The sequence below is a fragment of the Scatophagus argus genome, chromosome 2 (genome assembly GCF_020382885.2).
Source record: "Scatophagus argus isolate fScaArg1 chromosome 2, fScaArg1.pri, whole genome shotgun sequence".
NCBI classification, from domain to species: domain Eukaryota; kingdom Metazoa; phylum Chordata; class Actinopteri; family Scatophagidae; genus Scatophagus; species Scatophagus argus.
The window spans coordinates 25,177,131-25,194,424 of NC_058494.1; the positions used below are offsets into that span (position 1 = coordinate 25,177,131).

General features: G+C 42.1%; 1 protein-coding gene across 1 annotated transcript in view; it reads left to right on the forward strand.

Annotated features, from left to right (window-relative positions):
• LOC124050742 (voltage-dependent T-type calcium channel subunit alpha-1I-like) overlaps positions 1 to 17,294 on the forward strand; it is a 127,543-nt gene that overhangs the window by 41,094 nt on the left and 69,155 nt on the right. Inside the window, exons 7-13 of the mRNA XM_046373550.1 lie at positions 5,331 to 5,670; positions 5,764 to 6,158; positions 10,301 to 10,452; positions 11,650 to 11,835; positions 12,937 to 13,054; positions 13,758 to 13,913; positions 16,344 to 16,431. Coding sequence (XP_046229506.1) covers positions 5,331 to 5,670; positions 5,764 to 6,158; positions 10,301 to 10,452; positions 11,650 to 11,835; positions 12,937 to 13,054; positions 13,758 to 13,913; positions 16,344 to 16,431 — 1,435 coding nt within the window. The remainder of the gene's footprint in view (positions 1 to 5,330; positions 5,671 to 5,763; positions 6,159 to 10,300; positions 10,453 to 11,649; positions 11,836 to 12,936; positions 13,055 to 13,757; positions 13,914 to 16,343; positions 16,432 to 17,294) is intronic.

A 17,294-nucleotide genomic window follows, 5' to 3' on the forward strand; every position in this document is an offset into this window, starting at 1 on the left:
AGTGGCGTTCATGTTGTGGCTCATTGGTGTATACCTGAGTGAAAGACACTCCCAGTGTAACAAATGTATAATTGTTCAAAATTAATCTGTGGCTCCAAATGACATCACCAGCACAAGATGGCAGCCTTAAAAGCTAGTATTTAGCCTTTCATTTTAGATGTAGCCTACATTTGCCAATGGAACATGTTAGCAGCCATGTTAGCATTAATCTTAACAGACAAATGAGCCTGATTTGTTTGAATAGGTTTTGAAGCAGAGGAGTGTTAAAACAAATAAAAATTGTAACCTGATGCTGTGTGATGCTCGATGTGTTTGGGACAAAAAAAACCTTTTCCACTGATGTTGATCCATTAGCTAGCTTATTCCTTACTCGCACATATAAAAGATAAATTATCTGTACCAGAGACTTGTTTTAACCAAGTCACTCAACTCTATCAACTGTTTATTAGCCTCAGAATCAATTAAGCTCATTTGCTAAAATCTTTTAACAATTAAACAGTTAACTTGACCCATCGTACAGAGTGAGGATTAAAATCAATTAAAAAAAAATGTTCCACTTCAGCACAAATTTGCCTAAAAATGATCTAAATGCGGAAGAAAATCTCCACTCTTTATTGTGTTCGACTTTGGAGGGTTGGTGGCATCACTGCAGGATTTGCCCCCCTGCAGCTGCTGTGTAGCTGTCTCTTCTCTCCACAGAGACCACGTTCGACAGTCGGGCTCTTGTCGGCTTTGTTGCGGCGAGTTTCAAGGCCTGTCTCACAAACAGACTTAGCAGAGGACAGTGATTTAAGCGTTACTATTAACATGTTAAAAGTTCTGTTCGTATCCCCCGCTTGTCCTCATCTCACTAGCAGTCAGATGAGGAGGCTTTTAATTATGTTTCCTTTAATACTGCATGACGCTGAGCATGAAGGGATGGAAGTGAGGGAGTGACAGCGAAGGAGACAGATGGAAGGAGAGGGAGGGAGGGAGAGAGAGACAAGTTCAGGTTGTGTTTAGATGCTTCTGACAACTTCACTCACGTAACAGTCATGCAGATTCAGTGTGTCAAATCGAACTGAGAGAGAGAGAGAGAGAGAGAGAGAGAGAGAGAGAGAGAGAGAGAGGTAGGAGTGGGATGAAGAGGGAGCGATACGAGAGTGCAAGGAGGGAGAGAGAGTGTGACAGATGGAGAGACAGATGAAAAAGAGTGAGATAAAGATGGAGAGAGTTTTAGAGATGCCGTCTGCTGATTACCGTCATGCAGAGCAGTTTAGACCAGAGGACCCGGTGGAATGAAAGGCTTCCCATTCAAAACAGCCTGGCCCTGTGCCATTAAGGTTTAACATCTGGAAATGCCAGCCTCGACCTGTTTGGTTGCACAGTCGCGCAGTGTGATAAGGCTTTTGATTTGACACTGTGTGAGCTCCCTCTGCTCTCACTTGTACCTTGTAATAACATTCAGGACAAAACGTTTGCTGAATGGATACACAGCTGGATTGCTTTTTTTGCAAAATGGTTAGAGGACATAAATTTGAAATTAAGCTGAAATTACGTTTGTGAGCCAGTACTTCACCGGATCTTAACTACATTGCTAAACCTATCATGGATGAGATAGTTTCTGCACATAAGGACATAACACTGAGCCTTAAAGCTGCTTTGTCTTCGATTGCAGGGTTTGTGTCTGGTCAGATTCACTTTTTTCTAGTCACTGTGGTACGAGCAGGATGTGTTTTGTTTTTTTTTTAATTGTCACTCCAAACTCATCAGATACAGCAGAAAGGCAGAAACATGATGTGAGTTTTGAAATGTTGGCGCTGTGAAACAGTCAACAGTTGTTTAGGTTTTGGCACCAAAACTAAAGAGATTGTGGTTTGGGTTAAAACGAGTTCAGAACTTACATTATGTGAGATATGTAACTTAATTTAAAAGTCAATTTTGACTTTTGCCCACACACTGGAAAGTCCTGTGTTTGACTCATCCAGATATCAGGACCACCTCCCAACATGGACTTTTCTCACTCTTCATATTACTAACATTTAGGTTAATGTTAAATGTAATTTGTTTCAGAACAAAAACCATTCTCCTGAGACACCAGGCTGCTAGCCTGTGACCTGAGAAATTTACTGATCTCAACCAACTACTAGCTGATGTTGAAATTCAGCGGCAATCGAATTGCCTCACTATGCCGAGATCAGCACAGTCAGAATGCCAGCAAAGAAAGGAAAGGAAAAGGAAAAAGAGATAGCTGGCAAGGACTGCAGACCCAAATAATAATACAATGACCAGCTTTTTTCTGTCAGCACAGAAAGTTGCTCCCAGCCAGAGGTGAACCATAGCCAAGAGGGAGCTATCGTCACTCAGTGAACCGTCACCATCTGGGAAACAGAGTATGGTGTTGATGAAAGGGCGGATGTTCTGCATGTGCTCATGTAGGAGAGAGATGGATATGTGCTGTGGGTGTTGCATCAGAGTTTGTTTTCTAAAAATTAAGCCTACCTGCTTTTGCTGGAAACTGGGTTGATAGGAGCCCCTAACCAAACCAAAACGTGCTTAAATAATGAGTTAAAAGAGGCTTAAAAGGTGTGTGGAGCTGCAGAGGCTTTGTAACTCCCTCTGGGATTTGTCACTGTGTGCAACACCTCGTGTGCAACACCTTGCACACAGTGACAAACGATGCAACATTATCCTTGTTAAAAATATGGATTAGTGATTCTTTGACATTTGAGAGTTACGGTAATTCTTAGTAAAAAATTGGAAGCTTGTCTTCTCTGTCACGGTCAGTGCATCCATTCTCTGTCATCTCCTCACACTCACAGGTAGTCATTATGTCACTGTGCTGCACACACTGAAGCTGCACGCACACACACACACACACACACACACTAATCTAATTGTATTTCAGTGGCTCCAGCAGAGTGTGAGTATAAATATTTGATGGGATCAGCGTGGGTGCCGAACGGGTGCTGGGACCCACTGCCTCCCTTTCGGTCCAGAGAGCTGGCATGAAAAACCAGCCAGTCTGACCACAAATCTCTGCTGTGGATCAATGAAGAGCAGCCTCTCTCTCTCTCTCTCTCTCTCTCTCTCTCTCTCTCTCTCTCTCTCTCTCTCTCTCACACACACACACACACACACACACACACACTCCATAGTCTTTGTCACAGTGGTTCAAATGGAGAGCAGAATGGGGTTATCGGGCTTCACAGTCACCATTGATCTCAGCCTAGAAAGTGTTAGCACCCCCCTCCTCCCTCCGACTTCTTGCGTTCTCTCTCATGTATTTTCCACATCAGCGCTGCTTCTCCGGGTGACCTTGCCCTTCTTCTTCTCTCGTTTTCTCTATCTGTCTCACCTGCTGTAACGAGCCCAAAACATGCAACACAACAACACCTTACAGCAATATGAAGTCAAGTTGGCCTTTTTCAGCAAACAATGGAGCCTAGGATCAGCTTTTAGTTCAAGAAATCCTTGTGTGGGTTCAGCAGTAACAGAAAGGGATGATGAGTGACACAGTGGGGATGTGCAGAATGGATTCTTTTTTCCTCCTCTGACTTTTATCGCCTTTGAATATTGCTCTCTGATCTCCAGAAGGCTTTCTTTATCCAGCAACCATTTCATTATTAATCAAGAACAACCAGGCTCAGGGCCAGGATCCAGTTACCCATCCAGTCATCCCTCAGTCTTATCCTATGTTTAGACAGCATGAAGTTTCCCCTTGGTGGCAGCTTTTCACCCTGATATCGTTGCCCCTTTCAGAATTAACACTTCAGATTCTGCAAAATGAACTCCAATTGAAAATTTTGGAACAAATGTAAATTTTGTTTCAGAATTTTACAGCATTTTCTGAATCTGAGTCACATGTGCCAGCAACATTCACGTCTGGCTGGCCCAAACACTCTTAGTAAATTTTGCATCTCTCAGCAAGCTGCACAAATTAAGCCCAGTGGAATATAGCAGGAAATTAATGTGACTGTAGGTGGATGTTTTTAAGTCATACAGGATAACTACAGCATCGCTGATGGTAATCCACCTTCAACGTGATTCCCATCACAGATAAAAGACACAGCAACTAGCTAGTTTCTGCTGTGCATGTCGGAGATGATTTTCTATATGTACCTGGAAAATAGCATGGAGATCTCATGTGATTAGTAATAAATTTGTCTCCGTTGCCGATTTACCGTTGCATTCGATTCCGCCAGCCTTGAGTTCAACCTATACAGCGCATTTAAATAATTGTTATCAACTTGTGACTGTGAACACAATATAAGATCACTGTAAATAAATTAAGGAATGTAACTGGGGACAAAATCAAACAAGGGGTTTTAATATAGTAAATTAATTTATAAAAATGTTTATTTACAAAACATTACATTAATTCCAATTTGCCCAGAGAGATCATAAGACACAGGCGACACACTTATATAAAAAGTAAATTTAATATAAGAACATGATAGACTGCATTAATTTCCTCACAGGACTGGAGGGACATGCTGTATATGAAGAGCAGGATCGCTCCTTTTCCTTTGATATATGACCATCAAAAGTAACACACTGCACTGCTTATACCTTCCCCACTGGAATCTAACAAATGTATAATTTGTAAGGTTAAAATTCCAGTGCAAATCCCTGAACATATTACACCAAAGATCAACATCATTTATTAACATTACCCCTGTGTAAATCTGCACTAATTAACTGAGAAACTCATTAATTACCTTTTTTGAAAGGCTTGCTCTTTTTTTTCTTTTTCCCCTGACCAGTGACTCTTAATATTACAACACACAGCCAGTCACAGGCACAGATCAGAGCTGTAGCATATTCCAAACCATTCATTGTTGTAGTTGGGATAAACCACAGGGCCATGTTTCTATCTGAAATGCTTATGGGGGATGGGCTGACTGTCATGCGTAAATCCAAGCTCTACTTCATGATCACAAACATTAACAGTATCATAAAGACTGACATAAAGATGTTTGCTCCGCACTCCTAAAATGTTAGTGTTGGTTGTTTTTAAGGCTTGCTGGTAGTGGTAGGAAAGTGTTGTCATAAAACGGGAGATACAGCTTAGTATCTTCAATGTTTTCACCGAAAACACGGCAGCTTTGTTTGCAACCACACTGTACAATGTGTTATGCTTGGGCTTGTCCAGCCAAGTGGGTTAGCAGTGAAGCAACAGCTAAACTCCACGGGCCTCAAGCCATCTTGCTGCATGTGAGTTCTTGATTCATGCCAGTGTTTACAAGTGTGGCCCATAAAAACATTTTACAATTAATAAGCTTAAGCTGGAATCTCAGGCGTGTGGGTCTTAAAAACTGCATTTCCATGTTTGGCTCTCCTCTTACCAGGTGGGTTCCTTCTTCATGATCAACCTGTGCCTGGTGGTCATCGCCACTCAGTTCTCAGAGACCAAGCAGAGGGAGCACCAGCTGATGCAGGAACAGCGAGCGCAGTGTTCGTCCTCCTCCACCCTGGCCAGTGAACCCGGGGATTGCTACGAGGAGCTCTTCCAGCTCGTCTGCCACATCCTCCGCAAGGCCAGGAGGCAAACTATCGCCCTTTTCAACACCCTGCGGGGGAAACCTCGTGGCTTTCGGGGCGTCGGAAGAGGTAGAGGAGGAGGAGGAGGGAGGGAGAGGAAGGCCAATGGAAGGGAAGGCCGTGAGAGAAGAGCAGTGAGGAGACATGGTATGTCACTGTAAAGATTTGCAGACATTGGTCTGGATAGTAGATGCATGGTATACACTGAAGCTTTGGCTCCCTCCATTTGCACCATTTCAGGTCCACCTTGCCCCCACCATAACAAACCTGACCACGCCTCGCCAATGGCCCTCACCGCCACCTCTGCCGCCGATGCCTGCCCTCAGTGCACCTCAGCCATGTCACTCACTGATGGGGTGGGACCAGTTCGAGGTGCAAACGATGAGGCGGAGGAGGGAGCTGTGGAGGAGACGGACGGTGGGGGGGTGCATTCTGGTGGGAGGGAGAAGGGCAAGAAAGGCCAGGAGCGTGCAGGGGCACATGGGTGCTGTAGTCCCAAGAAGCGATGCAAGGAGCTGTGGCACGACACGAGGATGAAGCTGTGGGGCATCGTTGAGAGCAAGTACTTCAACCGAGGCATCATGATCGCCATCCTGATCAACACCATCAGCATGGGCATTGAGCACCACGAGCAGGTACGTACGGCAGCGGCCCTCCCTTGAAATACTTTAGGTCTTTACCTGACACTTTTCCGTTTTTGTTCTTTGTCATTCGTCATCTTTCATTTCTGCATCCCTTGTTGTCGTTGCGCATCAGTCTCTTCTACACAGCTGCATGGCTAGTCATCAGATGAATCAAATGTTCTAAGTATCACAGATGCGCTCACACTCACAATAAACACAAATTGCTGTAATTGAAGACATCATGACAGACAGACAATATTCTGCGATTGTGGCTCAAAATTGTGGCTTTTTGGTTAACTATGGAGCTCTTGCCTTTGTTGAGGAATAAGCTGCCAGACTTCAGCCACACCAACACTTTTTTACTTTTCATGCATTTTTGAGATTGGCTTTTAACCATGAAACATTCAGTTATAACTTTTCATTGTCATGATTTTATTCCATCAACAACTCCTCAGGCTGCTGCATGGAAAAATAATGAGAACCCAATTAGAAACATTGTCAGCCTCTCTGTAGTTTTTTTTTTTTTCAACTTGTAGTTGAATGCTTGGAAGGAACTTTCAGCCATTAATTATCATGTCAATTCAAGTCAATATATGGTAGTTGTTGTCTTTTTGTGACTATATGTGTTATTGTGTATTTATGTTTACCAATTGCTAGCCAATTAGCATTTACGAACAAACTAATGATGTAAACTTATGAACTGAAGAATCCCTAGCAGTTAAAGGATTTGCCAGTTCAGTAGATAATTTTTTTTCTCTCTGCCCAAAGTTGTTTAAAAGTGAACCAATAATCCAGTTGCTTGCTGTGTGAATCCACAGTATGTTTTAGTGTCTCTCCATGTCGCTCCATGTCCACACTCCTCTGCAGTGTAAACTCTCTATCCTTTCTCTCACACACCCATCTCTCTTTTTTCCATGTCTTTTCTACCTTCCACCTTTATAATGGGACATGACGGTCATGTCTCCACTCATGTCAGGCAGGAGGACAGGTAGGGCCACCAGAGTATTGCCATACCTTTGGTTCAGATCACACTCAGCAAGATTTCCAAGCAATAAAAAAATTATGTTTTCTGCTTTCTTATAACACCCCCTTCCCAATTTCCTGTCGCTCTGCTTTGTATGCTCTTTGTCTTTCTATCAATACCTCTCGCTCTTGCTATACCATCGCCCACTCACGCCTGCCACCGCCGCAGTGGTGGGTCGTCTCTCATCTCAGGGGCAGCTAAAAATAGAGAGAGACAGAACGAGAGAGGCAGACAGAGACTTTGCTCCTTTAATGGGGAGGAAATAGCAAGCTGGTGTGTCTGTGATTCCACCGCCTGTTAAGCAAACTCGAGTCATGCCTCTCTCTGTTTGAGCAGTGGTTTCAGAGGCTCACTCTGATTCATCGCGCTCATCCTCGTCCTGTCGAGAGGTACTTCCACCTGTCCCGCTATTCCTGAGGTTTGTGGGTCTGTTGGTGTGGAAATGCCTGCCAAATGCTTTTTTTTAACTTTCTGTGTTGTTGCAGGCATAATTTAGATATAATAACCAGAACATAATTTGGGAAGTGAATTTTATTCCAATTTTATTCGTTGGGGAAAGACTGTTCAAAAGAAAAAAATAGAATTTTTGTTCAGTAGGCTTGCTGAATTATTGTTTGCAAATGTGCTGTTCAGAGACAGAAAATGTGCTTGGTAGGCAGATTTACCCTCCTGCATCTGCATTTTAAAAACTATGCCAATGCTAATTTTGTGCCAGCCAAATTGCTCTTGATAAAGTGTGAGGCAGGGTTTGGGGCAACTTTAATCCAGATGCTAAAACACAGCAGTTTTTATTCGTCAACATTACCCTTTTAGGATTTTTATAAGTGTATTTTTGGTTTTGTTTCAGGTTCCTGAGATTGCTTTTCAAAGTTTTTTTTTCCACATATTGCTCACTTAAATCAGCTAAGTCCTCAGTGTGATATCGTATCCACACTCTTCTCATTTGCTGACCAGAAAACACAAGTCTTCAGATCTGTTCCCAGGTCTGCAGTAATGAGACTGCAGTAATGGATCTCCAGGGGCTGTCGACACTGTTTGGCTGGTCTGCAAACAGCGGTCAGCCGTCACATCGTTACCGACACTGGTGGGCACGCATCATTAGCCTGTGTTTTCACACAGCTAAACACTCATTAGTACTGACAAACACACACACACTCACATATACATGCAGCTGTACAAACAGACATACACACACACACACACACAGAAATAGACATGTAAATGCAAAACACACAGCACTCATTGATTCCTGGACAGTGAAATGTCAGAAGCGTCATCGCTGAAGTTACAGGGGAGCTTTGTGGAATAGTGATGTGCTGGAAATCATGATTCTTCCTTTTACTGAGCAAAGCCAGACGGAAAGACAGACAGTAACTCAGACAGTGACGGAGACAGACAAAAAAGACAGACACATTAACAACGTGAGACTGACAGTAGGTAAAAGAAACAGAAATACACAGTAAAGACATATGGCAGAAGGCAAAAAATAAACACATTCCTGCCAATGTTCATGTGTTAACCAAACGGAGCGGACTTGGCAGTGTGCTGAAGTGCTAATTTTACAATTCTCACAGTGAATTCACAATTGTTTTGATGGTGTAACTCCCACGACTGATTATTAACACCACAGCTCCCCAGACCGACCCGGAGAGCAAAGATGTCTTCCAGTTTGTCTCCAAGATGGAAGGAGTAATATGTTTGACCTTTTTAATAGCAGCACATGCAGCATCCATAATTGATAACAAAATGTGTCGTGTTTGGTTTGGCTGCTGGCTGCTGGCTGCTGCCTGCTGCTGCGTTGGACCCAAATGGACAGTGGAGATGCAGAGATGCGGGGCAGGCAACACTTGAACAACATACCAGCCATTTTACTGCTTATCAGTGTAATTGTCTGAAACTTTCTATAATTGTAGCTTATCAGTACAGTTTCCTTGTACTCTTTACTGTCGTCTGTGCATCTGTGTGACTGCAATTGTGTGCAAAGACTCTTGTCCTTCTTTTTGCCCTTTCCACCATTTGATGGTGAATTAACTGGATGATAACCAAACAAAGCAAAAGGAAGCAAAAGAAAGAACAGACCAAGAGATCGATGGAGAGGAGCCAAGAGCTCAACCATACAGAGGCTCCTTTAGCTTTTTAATTTCTTGCCAGAAACACAGGTAAACATTCCTGTCTTCTGTGTGTTTGTGCATAGTACAGGGGCACTGTAAGAGTGTGAGCGACAGTGGATCAGAAACCTGCTTTCCTCCAGATATTAGTTGACTGGGACTTCTGGTCATTTGCTGATGTATGACAAAAGGGACTGGGATGTTCCTGCAGATAATGTCCACAATAATATTTTATTTTCCTCTCTTTTTTTTGTTATACTGCTGATCATTTCCTCTAATGCTACGTGTAAATGGACTGTATTTATATAATGCTTTTCCTGTTTTATCAAGCAATCAAAGCACTTTGCAACACGAGGCAGCATTCATTCACACACACACACACACACACACACACACTGAGAGTGGTTAGAGCAGCAGCAGACACTCACATTGGAAGCCATTAGGGGTTCAATGTCTTGATCAAGGGCACTTTGACATGCAGCCAGAGTCAGTTATTATCAAACCACCAACCTTCCACTTAGTGGACAACCTCCTCATTCCTCTCACATACCACTCATACCACATTTTTTCTTTTAACTTGTGTCATTTTTTTGGTCTCATATTTCCAGTTAAGCTTAATTCTTAAGATTAGCTAAATTTTCAGGATTCAGGTTGCCAAACTCATCAACTGGTAGGTATTGGTTTGTTTGTCTGACGGTCCAACACTTTCAGCTTCACATCTTGTGCCAACAACGGGTCAAACTTTACATGACATGTACATTAAAACTAATGACCAAATCCCTTCCAGCATGCTAACTGTACATGTGTGTGTCAGCTGACACACTAAAATGTGATTGTTCCCACAAAAAAGTGCTAGCAAGTTTGCCAAGTTTGCCTAGTGCCAAGGGATATATAGCCTACTTAAACTTTCTCTCTTTTTCCCCTCTTTCTTTCTTTCTCTTTCTTCTCTCTTATGTCTTCTTTTTTCTCTTCTTTCTCCTGTCCAATTTCTCCTCTTGTCATTTGTCCCTGTCCTCCGTCAGCCAGAGGAGCTCACTAATGTTCTGGAGATCTGCAACATCGTCTTCACCAGCATGTTCTCCTTGGAGATGATCCTCAAGCTCTCTGCATTTGGCTCCTTCAGCTACCTGAGAAACCCCTACAATGTCTTTGACGGAATCATCGTCATCATAAGGTAATTTCACAATCTGAATATCCTGAATATACAGTATTTTGACAGAAAGGACCTTTTGGGGAGGCATTAATGTCAAGTTTCTAAATTATTGAATGTTGTAACTGAGGCAGAATACTTTTTTTGGTCTGCCAGACAGTTCTGGAAAGAGCGCCTTCATTTAAGTCATTCATGTCAGTCTTTGTCAAATTGTCATCTACGTTCTATGTTGGTTGAAATGTACCACCTGTATATATTTGGATGCCAAAGCGGCAGACAGCAGCGAACAGGTTTTGTGTTTTGTCGTGTGTGCCTGGAGCTTCAGGTGAATGGTTCTGCCTTTGATCCGCTAGCGTTTTTTTCCTGATTCATCTGGCTGAGCGCCTTTGTCTGTGATCCCCATTATAATCCTGAGATCAAATACACATCAAAGCAACTAAAACTGAACAAGATCAAATGTGCAGCCCGTCACAGAAGATACATGTTGATTGAACATATCTACTTCTACATCTGTCTTCTTATCTCTCGCTCCATTTCCAATTTCCCTCTCTTCATCCATCTGAATGTCCTGAGATATTCATACAGAGCAGTGTCCCTATTCAGTGCAGAGCCAATGCTATTTTGATGTGCTGAGTGAAGCCTTTGATAAGCATTCTCCATTAGAGGACAAAGTTCTTAAAGCTGGATTTTCCTCTTGGAAGAGGTTCTGGGCTCATACCTTCCAAACTAAAAGACCAGACAGAACTTCTTTGACCCCTCTCCTGTTGTTGTTCTGCAGCAGCAAATAGCAATTAAGAAGGTCATTAAGTATTTAAGCGAGAGCTTGATTTATAATGTCCAAAACGTAAACCTCTTAAGTGGACATTAATTACTGCAAGAAAAGATAGACCAAGAATCCCTTATGTTGCACAAGAAGAATTCAGCTCATTTAATTCTTTAATTTCCTTAATGTTCCTGAAGTTTCTGTTGAACAAAAAAATATATTATGAGCTATAAGTATCAGTTAAATTGAGATGATTGCCTTTTACACTGAAGACATAAAACCCCCTTTAAAACCCCTTTAAGAACTTTAAAGCCAACGACTGTCTTTATGCATGCATGCAATGACTATCTGTTGTGCTATGAACGATGAGCTTGAAATCAAAATGAAAGGAGCACTTCAGCTAAACAGTGACAGTTTGATGATCGCTCCCCCTTCATGGGTTCTGTTCCTCTTCTCAGTGTATGTGAGATTGTCGGGCAGTCCGACGGTGGCTTGTCCGTGCTGAGGACCTTCAGACTGCTGAGAGTGTTGAAGCTGGTAAGGTTCATGCCAGCTTTGAGGAGACAACTGGTGGTCCTAATGAAGACCATGGACAATGTTGCCACCTTCTGCATGCTGCTCATGCTCTTCATCTTCATCTTCAGGTAAGGATGATAAGACAATGTGTCCATGCCTGTCTGGCTCCACAGTACCTGACAATCGTGGCAGGGCATGGAGACCTTTTCTTTTTATTAAGGGTCAAAAGAGACAAAGTTACTTCACCCTCTGCTGCATTTGTGTGCATCCTGTGCACCTTCTTAACAGCTGCCATTGAAGCATGGAGGGTCACAGTGTTCATAGCAGCTATTAACCCTGGGTACAAAATCACAAGCAGACACTTAAAGATTGTGCTAGAATTTAACAAGCAAACTCTTGAGGAACTGGAGCAACACAACAAAAACACATTTACAAGCCTTCATACACTGAAGGTCTTTCAGCAGGCAATCAATGGCCTCTCTGTCACTGTTTTCCTCCCTCCCAGCTAGGCTTTCCACTTGAGACAGTTTTCATAAATTTGCTTTGCAAGGAGAGGTGAGAAGAAACGAAACCCTGAATTAAACATAATACACACTCAAAAACTAGATTTGTGTGTTCGGACACATACAGGGTTGAGATGTAAGTGGAAACGCTTTTTCTGCTATGCTTTTACTTGACACCTTTGATATCCTCGTGTCATGTTTGCTTTGTCGGTTTACCTGCACTTTAATTGTCTGGTTGATGACAGCAGTTTTAGAAACATTATACATGACAACATTGTTCTCAGGTGCTTGCTATACAGCAGGCATACTTTACAAGCACTATGACTGATGGTACGACATGGTACAAAGACTCTTGGATACACTGCAAAGGATTATCATTATTATTATTTTATTATATTATGTAACTATTGTCTCTCAGTTCTGTGCAGTTAACTGCATATTAAAATGCCCCTTGCATCGCTTGTAAATGCTCAGTGTGCTACAATGGCAAGAAGGCCATTGGAGGACAAGAACTTATAATAACTTACAGCTGCACACAAACAGCAGCATTTATAAAAGAGGCAGTTGAGACAAAGAAAAGTCTTAATAATAGAAAATCCTCTTTATGAATAATCCTTGAAATTAGTTCCTTATGTTCATCACGGCTCAAAAAACTTTGAGTCCGGTACAGCAGGTGAAAAGGTACAATGTGATAACATCATCAGAGGCTCTGCTGTTATGTTTCAGTATCCTCGGGATGCACATCTTTGGCTGTAAGTTCAGTCTGAAGACGGAGACCGGTGACACAGTGCCAGACAGGAAGAACTTTGACTCCCTGCTCTGGGCCATTGTCACTGTTTTCCAGGTAATCCACATGTAAATGTTTGGATAAGCATGCACGCATCTTCACATAACTACCTGTTGTAAAGTTTTCTTTTCTTTCTTTGTTCACCCTCCATTAACTTTAAACAAATAACCACTAACAGGCTTTTTGGAACCAAGCTCTGAGATACAGAAGAACTAAATTCTCTACTTCATCTACACAAATTAGTTTGTTCTTTGAATAAAAGTTTGGAATGTGAAGAGTGTGAATTCCAAATGCAGGACAGGCAGGCTATTACAGAAGGAAACTTTGGGATGCAGAGTCACATATAGATTAAGGTCCCGAGGAACAGAACTTCACTGTTCTTAATTATTATCTGTTAGAAAATGTACCAACTTCTCAGGGTGGTTGGTTCCCACCATGTTCATGCATAGCCTTTTAATCATATCACAGCTGTGTTTGCTTTGATTAAAATAAATTGGTCTAGGATATAAAATACATTGTGTAGACACATAAATCAGACCACCTAAAACTCTGATGATACAAACTATCCTCTGCTTGTTGTAAATCCAATTTGTAAGTCAGCGATTCACGTTGTTTTCTGTTTACACCAGTCTGTCACCAATCTGTAATCTATGTGGAAAATGTTCTTAGTTCTAGCATACTAGAACACTGCAGCTGCTTGATTGACCCTCTCCTGTAAACTTGTCCTGTATGTGTGTGTCTATTTATGTAATTCTCTTAGATTCTCACCCAGGAGGACTGGAATGTGGTTTTGTACAACGGCATGGCAGCCACTTCACCAATTGCCGCTCTTTACTTTGTGGCACTCATGACCTTTGGGAACTACGTCCTCTTCAACCTGCTGGTTGCCATCTTGGTTGAGGGCTTTCAGGCCGAGGTAATTGAACTCATTGCCAAGTTTTGCCATGTGGCTTCAAACTTTCTTTATTGTGCACTTTAATTTAGGTGTTGATGATCGAGGTGACCGGGCCAGCTTTGTTGATCGTATTCATTACTTTCCTTTTAAGCATATTAATTATTTCAACCTGCATCAGAAGAGGTTAGATATTTCAAATTACAACTGACATGTATTGCCCTTGCACAGCAACCAAGGAAGTGCAGTAAATCAACAAGCTCACAATTTTCAGTAATTTACTCCAAACAAGTGCCAGATTTCCGATATTGTAGAAATTAACTCAACTAAACATGGCCTGTGAATGAATGGAGCAGCTCTTACCTCAGAATTACATTGGGACATCTTCCATCAAGTGCCAAATTCCTTGATAATGTGAAAATTGTTATCTACCAAACTTGGCCAGCAGTCTGTGATTTACATAAACTTTGAAACTTTGACAGCTCTTCTATGTTTAGCTTGTCTCCATGCATCCATCCTTTCATTCTGTGCATGGCATCCTCTCCTGTGGACAGCTGACATCCATCTGTCTGCATCCCTCCAAGACTAAAGACTTCAACCTTTGCTGCTGACCTTCGCAGCTAAAATAGGCCCGGGCTTTTGTGCCCTGCTGATTTCTGTCATCACAGAACTGAGCAGATTGACATGCATGCAGTTGCTAATAATGAAGTACCCTCACATGCTCAAATACACCAAATGCTTAGTGACCAAACTACTGGACACTCATGTTGGATGTGGTCTTTTGGTTCTCTGCATCCTGCATGTGGTAAATACAGATTGGGAAGGTGTTGTATGAGTTTTTGTCAGGCAATAAATGACAGTGAGTGAGTTATGAAAAGGAACACAGTAAAAGTTGCTTATATGAAGTTGATCAGTAAACCCCAATGTCCTGAGCGATGCACTCGATTATCTTGTGCAGATGTTGCTTGTTTATGGAGATTTTGTTGGTTAAGGGCACAGTAAAACAAAGCACATAGTAACCAACTGATAAAAAAAAACTGTTCTTCTAACTGAGTCAGAACATCCAGACATCACACACATAATGTTGGAAAGCACAGACTTACTCTTTGCAGTGAAGGTGTCTTCCATGTGCATCAATGTCAGTCCACTTTAAAATCAAATCCTAAAGATGCTTCATGTAACTTCATGCCTTTGGCTCATAACCAATCAAATTTGGCCACTTTCTTCAATATCAAAGTAATTATTGTCTCCATGGTTACCGTATAAATGGGAACTTGGAGTATCTAATGCAACATTACTTTGCTTGGCTCACATTTGCTGAAATGTAAAATAATTGTGTAGCCCAAAGCTACAGTAAACTCCCTAACTCCAGTGTAACATTAGACATCTTGTTTACATTACCCCAAACACGATGAGAACACTGGTGGCAAAAACTCAGTTAATTTAGAGAAAATGCAAAAACATCAATGACACAATCCCTGAAACAACACGCTCCTTCTGTCCATTCACTGTATATCCCAAATACTTGCTGTATGTTAAATTCTTTGGACATGCAGGGTCACACTATTTATTTTTCTATTATGTCTGTGTCATAAACCTGTAAATCCGGTAAAGGAGTGAAAACCAATTAGAAACAGCCCAAGTTTCAAGGGACATAAAATCAATTTTTTACTGATGAAAGAGTAATTACAGTATTGGTCACACTTGTGATATTTATGAGACGTTATGTCAGCAGTCAAAATAATAATAATAGTGTATTAAACACAGAAGTGTAATTTCTGACGCCATGCATCTCAGCGGAAAACACTGGAAAATGATGCTGTCAGTCTGCCATCAGCTGTCAAAGTCACAGATGTATCGCTGCAAAATTGTAGTGCGGGTTGAATGATCCAGTTGAGACTTCACACACGGATCAAAGCATTACCATATCTGTGGCGTGTAGCTATGATGTGTGAGTTGAAGGGAAAACACTGACACAAATCACGAGGCTTTTGATTGATCTTTTTGAAATGTCAAAACAGCACACTGCCATCAATCTTTCATTCTGTCTCACTGTCTTTCATTCTCCCTCCTTCTGTCACTGTTGCGCCCCCACTGGCTCTCTCACCTGATTTGATCCAATTTACTCCAGATTTCCCCGATTGTGATGACCAAAGGTGAAATCCCACTGGTTTTAACCAAACCTGTGAGGTTACGGGAGTAGAGTGTCAGTAGCTTGAGGGTTTTACTGATTTAATCTTTACGTATAACATTGATCCAAGCCACCCTGATAACCTCCCACCCTGGTTGGTGGGAGCCAACAGGGTCTGTTGCTTTGACTGCTGTCACACAGGAGATTAGAGGTCCTGAGTCAATCTGTTACTGTGCATTTTGCGAGTCCTGTGTAATTCCCTGTCCCCTTTTTCTCTTTGTGTCCCCTGTCTGTCTGTCTGTCAATCCCTTTTTTGTCTCCAGGGTGATGCCAATCGTTCTTATTCAGATGACGACCGCTCCTCTTCCAACTTCGACGAGAGCGAGAAACACGACTCTATTAAGTTGTCTGGTGAGCCGTTACTCTCTCACGGTGATAATTACAGGATATATTTATTTGATGATTATCTGTCCGTGGCTTCGGTTAATTTAAAATACCTGACCCATCTGCGGGCTGTGATTTGATATAGCATATGCAGCTCATCTCTTCAATTATAAAAAAAAGCAGGGGTGGCAGCCAGCTAAAAAAGTTAGTCCAGATGCTGATGTTCAGGTTCTCCTGGAGGATGCCGAGGCGTTCTCAGGCCAGATGAGATATAAGGTCTCTTCAGCATGTTCTGGATCTGGCCCAGGATCTCACACAAGGGAATCCCGATCAGATGCCCAACCTTTTTTTTCCTTTTAACAAGAGGCAGCGGTGGCTCCATGCTGAGCCCAGATTTCTGAGATATCTTTAATCTATCTTTAAGGCTGGCGGGCTCAACCTTAAAGGGAGCAGATTTTGGCAGCTTGTGTTCGCAATCTCATTCTTTTAGTCACTACTCGGAGGTCATGACCATAGGTGAGGACTGGAACGCAGACCGACTGGTAAATTGAAATTGTTTTGCTCCCTCATTACCGAAACAGTCCAGTACCAAGTCTGCAACAATCTGCTGGCATCTCACATTCAAGCCAGTAATCTGTGTTTTTCTGTCTATGTAGGGCTTATTTGGGAAGCTCAGATGTACTTAGTTTCAAAAGAAGAGGTAAAACAGAACAATGTGCCGAAGGCTTGCAAACTGGCAGAATGTCAGGGATTAGCCAGCAGTCTTGAAATATGAATGATCCTTATCTTACTGTAAGAGTTCACAGTGAACATGTTCAAGCCATGCAGCCTTCCTCAACAGTAAACAGCCTCGATTTAGGGAGGATTAAACATGAGTTCAGACACTGGAG